The sequence below is a fragment of the Coenobita brevimanus genome, unplaced genomic scaffold (genome assembly GCF_032717465.1).
Source record: "Coenobita brevimanus isolate Jiangsu-jjx unplaced genomic scaffold, ASM3271746v2 jjx.HiC_scaffold_2659, whole genome shotgun sequence".
NCBI lineage: Eukaryota > Metazoa > Arthropoda > Malacostraca > Decapoda > Coenobitidae > Coenobita > Coenobita brevimanus.
The window spans coordinates 23,446-29,148 of NW_027643608.1; the positions used below are offsets into that span (position 1 = coordinate 23,446).

Below are 5,703 nucleotides of genomic sequence, written 5' to 3' on the forward strand. Positions count from 1 at the left end.
TGCTGGATGCTAGTCATAGGTAGTTCTTAGGCTGATGAGGACTATGAGGAGTTCAAGTATAAGCAGACGAGACTACGTGGTTCAGAGGCTGATGAAGGCTATGAGAAGACCATGAATGATTTGAGAGAGTTGTCATTGTTTAATCAGACAGGACGTGTGCGACTCCCTTTATGGTGTGTGTAATCAGCAGTAAAAAGCCTTGCACGAGGGAGGTAGGAAGCTAAAAACATGCTCTTGACAAATTACCAATAGCAGGAGTGTAATAGACAATAAACACCCTTGCACGAGAGGGAAGTAGGAGGCACTGAGCATATCTATTAACGCTTGCCATAAATGACTGAACCTGAGTCTGTTATCTGGCAGCCACATATGAAAAGACATAAAACAAGGCATATCCAATGACTTTCAGTACAGCAATGTATCTTCAAGCTTATTCTTACTTCAGACGATTTTATTCAACTTGGACAACGTATCTGCTAATGAAACTTGGGCAGGATATCTGGTACACAAGGCTGTATCTACTGCAGTTTTTCTAATTCCAGTATTTTCCACGACGCTGTTATACACTCGTCCACAGAGCGAAATAAACTGAAAACATTTGCTGTATTCCTGAAGAAGCAATCGTATCTATAAAAGGAACTGTTCTTAAGCAGTTCACCTTTAGTCACACGAGACATACAAGCATATAAAGCTCCAGTAACACAAAGCACAAACAAAATATATAAAACAGACGAATAACGGGGCACCAGATACAGAAAACACATGGAACACGAAGCAAACACATGCGCTCACACACACACACACACACACACACACACACACACACACACACACACACATGTATACGTAAAATATTCACACATTCACTCACACGTGCACCAGGCAAGCATATATATAAAAAAAAATGTTAGTGTACACCATGCATGAGATAACATGTACGTGCAGAGATATTCGCAAATTGGAATGACAATTTTTTATGCCTTATTCTGAGAGAAATCCACAATTATAATATTAGTTTTATGTAGCCATATATTGTGCAGTTATAGTAATCATTCCATTTTCCTTGCAGGGACAGTGTGTACCTTCCTCCTCTGTTTTCACCCATCTCAGGATCTTTGGTGAGTACAATGAATATTGAGAAAACTACTCTATTATATAGCACAGTACCTAGTAAGTAAGTAATTGATTTATAATAAGTTAATTCTGATAAATATGATGAGTATGCCATTAGTTCGTCCATACATACTTAGATATTTGGGTTTATATATCAACATAGGAACTAGATGAGAGTTGTGTTGTCCTGGTTATGACCCATAAAGTACATGTATAAGATATCGTTACAGTACGTCTTAATTCTGATCAGTGTGACAGATATGCCATTAATTCAGACATTATGTTAAGCATTTGGAAGCTTCCGGTGTTGCTGTTTGCTGATGATACAGTATTGTTGAGTGAAGATGAATGAGAGTTGCAAGGTTTGGTGAATGAATTTGGGACAGTGTGTAGGAGGAGGAATCTGAAAGTTCTATCTATCTATCTATTGCCAGACTCCTCAATCCCGTTTGGGGTGGCCACAAACAAATCGCCTCCAAGTCGCCCTGTCCCCCGCCATTTCACTGCCCTGCTCCCAACTCACACCCCCCTCTCTCATATACCTCTCCACCCCATCCCTCCATCTCATCCTCGGCCTCCCCCTCTCTCTTCCCCCTCCACCTCACTCACATACACTCTCTTCGTCAGTCTTTCACCGTCCATCCTCTCCACATGGCCAAACAACGTCAGTGTGTTCCTCATAACGCTTCCTATCACATCCACATCAACACCACAACGCTCCTTTATATCCTCATTCGTCAGCCTGTCTCTCCATGTGACTCCACAGGCTTCTCTTAAATAACTCATTTCCACTGCTCTCACTCTTGACTTGTGTCCTTCCAACAACATCCAAGCTTCACTTCCATACGTTAGAGTTGGTATCACAATACTGTCATGCAGTGGCGGCGCCAGGAAATTTTCATTAGGGGGCTGAGGAGGGGCTGGTGAAAAATGTTGGGGGGCTTCACAAAATGTCATGAAACTGAAGTGTTGATGGAAAATTGGTATGTACATATTCATAATATCCGAATGTACTGAGGTTCATTTTAGACACCTGTGCTCTTTGAAACTGCGGTGTTAATGTATAACATTTCTTATCTCATCAAAAATTCTGCCAAATGAAAGACATAAAACTAGCAAGGAAATTCAGATTAATGTATACGCAACATAATAACATTTATTATTTCCAGTTTATTCCATAAGATTGAAGTTTAACTCAATTAATTTAGACGTCATGTGTAAGCAAGCAGTTAACATGACAGAAAAAAATTCTATGTAATGAAGTTAATACAGTCTGAAGAAGCAGAAGAATTATTAAATCAAGGTGTAACGACTGTCACGTTACTTTAAAACTATGCGCCTGTTCTGGTGATTGGCAGCAAATGTGTCTATAATGGCATCAATGTTCAGCTGTTTGGCCCTCCTAGAATTAATTGATATTACAGCAAGGTTACTGGTGCGGTTGTTGCCACTGCTGTTCCTCAAGTATGTCTTGAGGAGTTTCAGACATGAGAAGCTCCTCTCATAGGCAGCTGAGGTGACAGGGAGGGTCACTGCAATGCATACAATTTTATACAGATCTATAAAGGCGTCCTTGTATGGCTCCAGCATGGCTGCGAGCTCAAGTGGTGTGGACACTTCTAGGCCATTGTCTCCCTTCCTAGCTATTAGTCTTGTCAATTGGTGGACCTTCACTGCAAGATCACCCTCTGCCACTCCATAATTGGCTGCCATTCCTGACAGCGCATTTTTGTTCAGAAATGTAATGTGCTTAGGATTCAAGGCAGCAGCACCCATCAGAACATTACAGGCATCAGATGAAAATCGCCTGCTCAGCTCATTGAGCATTCTGTCTATGATGGCATAGAAGGTCCTTCTCCTGGCATCTGGTATAGCTCCATCCCTCTGACCTGTACTGGATGTTATGATGAATTCATCCAGGTGTCTGGGAGCAGATCGTTGTCTACCTGGACGCTCAGTCTCAGTGCGTATCCCAACTACCTTGCACAATTCCTCAGCAGCCTCCTCTAACTCCTTCCAGGCAGCTTCAGTCCTCATTTCTGTCAGTCCAGACATGACAGACTGCATCAAGTCCTCTGCAGAGGCCAGCTGAAGGTCATGTGACTGGAGGTGGTTTGACAGTTGTTTGGTCATCAGTAACACTTTTTCCATGGCCATCAGAATTGTCACAAATTGCTGATCTAGCAGGATGCACAGGCCCTTTGCCTCAGTGGCTGTGTGTGCATTGTCTCCCTCCATGAGACGTTTCAAGGTTGTCACTATGGCAGGTAGGGTTCTTTTCACTGCCAGACAAGCAGCATGTTGGAAGGTCCATCTTGTGTCAGTTGCTTCAACTCTATGTGCTGCCTTGTGGGATTTAATTCTTTTTGCACCTTTATAAATTCTTCATGTACTACTGACATAGAGAAGAACTTGTACAAAATCTGTATAGCCACAAAAAACTCTGCTGCAGCCTGGATATTGTGTACACAATCAACGAGCACAAGGTTGAGCCTGTGAGCATAACAGTGGACATACACAGCCTGTGGTACCTTTCTCCTAAACCTCTCCTGTATACCACTGATGTGCCCTGACATGACTGTAGCTCCATCGTAGCACTGGCCAATGCAGGCGTTGTGGTCAATACCACATTTTGCCAGGGTCTCCAAGATCTTGTTGAGCAATGAGTCTGCATCCAGACCCTCGGCTGCTGTGAAGTCAAGGAACACCTCATGAAGGCTCTGTTTGTGGAGATACCTCACCACAATGAACAGCTGTTCTTGTTTGCTGATATCCTTGGTCTCATCCACCATTAGGGCAAAATGCTCTGCTCTTAGGACCTCGTTGCTGATGTCCTCTCTGATTATTGAAGCTATGATGGCGAGCAGTTCATTTGGATATCGTGGTGAGTATATTTAGCATTGCCAGGACCACCACTGAGTTTCTTTTTGACAATGTCATCATACCTGGAAATCAGGTCCAGCAGTTCCAGGAAGTTACCTTTGTTGCCAGAATCAGTGTCTTCCTTGTGACCTCTTTGGGCAACATTTTGGCAGCCTGTGTAGAGCAGTAAGTGTATTACTGCTCTAATGTAATGTCTGTTTTTCTTTACAGTTTTTTCATGGTTGGTATTAAAAGCATGTATGATCCTAGAACCTGTTGTTTTCTGCATCTTAAACTCTGCCCAAGCTTGCATAGAGAACTTGTGTCCTGCTGAATTATCATGAGACTTCAGAGATGAGGTTGCCTTCTTCCAGTTCCGAAAGCCGTCATGGGTGAAGGACTTCTCACATTTGCTTAAGTGTACATGACCGAAATGACGACATGCAAAGCAGAATGCAGCATCTAGGGTCGTGGAGTACTCCAGCCACGAATGATGATCACGCCAGTTCTTGTTGAATGACCTTGACTGGCTACTGTATTCTGTGGCTGGGTATCTCTTCAAGTCTGGACAGGTGGGACCACTATCTGGAAGCTGGCTCAGGTCCTTGGGTCCAGGTAGTAGTTTCTCACCATGGGTGTGAGAAGTGCCCTCTTGTGGCTGGGGTTCTGCACTAGCCTCACCTAGTAAGGCTGCAGACTCACAATCACGATCACCACTGTCCAGGTCCTCATTAACAGCAGGTGTGTCTGTAGGAGGATCATCATCTCGCAGCCTCTTCTTGGGGATCTTGGGTAACAGGTAGCGTTCCATGATCAAACCGGCCTATGTGATCAAATATGATAAACCACCATCAGTTACTTTCATAAACAGGGAAAACAGCATAAACAAGCACACAGATCACAGAAGCATAAAACTGCATATTAGCATTACAACAGACCAGATATTTTCACACTATTTTAGTCTTCCTTCCACAGCTTCTTATAATCTTATAGTAGCCTATATACATTTTTAAGTAGAAAAAAATCAACTTACACCATACCTGTAAATCAGTGCAAGACAAAAACCACAACTAATAAGCTCAGCTGCTCAGTAATTCAGTGTCTACAGAACTAAGCAATTAACAGCCAACAGACTCGGAGATCTACACACAACCGCGTCACATGGTAGACTGGTCTGGTAGCTGACAGGAATCGAACAGGAATGGCTCATCGTGCACTCGATTCGTTAATGCTGGGCTAGGCTAGGAGCCTAGGACCATGTAGGCCCTATAGCAATGTGAATCCTTTACTTCATTTTAATCAAATATATTCAAATTTATTAACTTCCTGCCTCGAATTATGACATAATCGACATTCAATTATATTTCTGAAGACGAGATAATAATCGTACAGTCGTAATACACTAAAAGAATGGCTAATGTAGTTTAATAAAATAATGCTGTAATTTACTTTCACTTATCATTTTCATTATAGGATATGTAAACTAACCATCTGAATTACAAGAATTTCACAGAATATATTATAACATAAGTTACCCTTAGTATTAGAACTAGGCTGGAAGTTTTCCTTAGAAGTTGAGTCAACTGATAAATTTTCCGTAATTTCCGTGAAATTACTATCATTCAGAATCTGCTAAATGCTAACAGCTAAAAATAATAATCACGATTTAATCTATTGTCTTGAATCTTTTCCTAAACTTATAACACTTCGTTTCGTCAACTTTTGTGT

General features: G+C 41.9%; 1 protein-coding gene across 1 annotated transcript; it reads right to left on the minus strand.

Moving 5' to 3' along the window:
* Positions 1–2,433: 2,433 nt before the first annotated feature.
* Positions 2,434–3,351, minus strand: LOC145389963 (zinc finger MYM-type protein 1-like). Its single transcript, XM_080265064.1, has one exon. It carries the CDS (start codon positions 3,349–3,351, stop codon positions 2,434–2,436), a length of 918 nt encoding a protein of 305 aa, XP_080121190.1.
* Between the last annotated feature and the right edge of the window lie 2,352 nt (positions 3,352–5,703).

Coding starts and splice junctions, on each gene's coding strand:
- LOC145389963 (XM_080265064.1), bottom strand. CDS start 3,351: ATGGAGGGAGACAATGCACACACAGCCACTGAGGCAAAGGGCCTGTGC.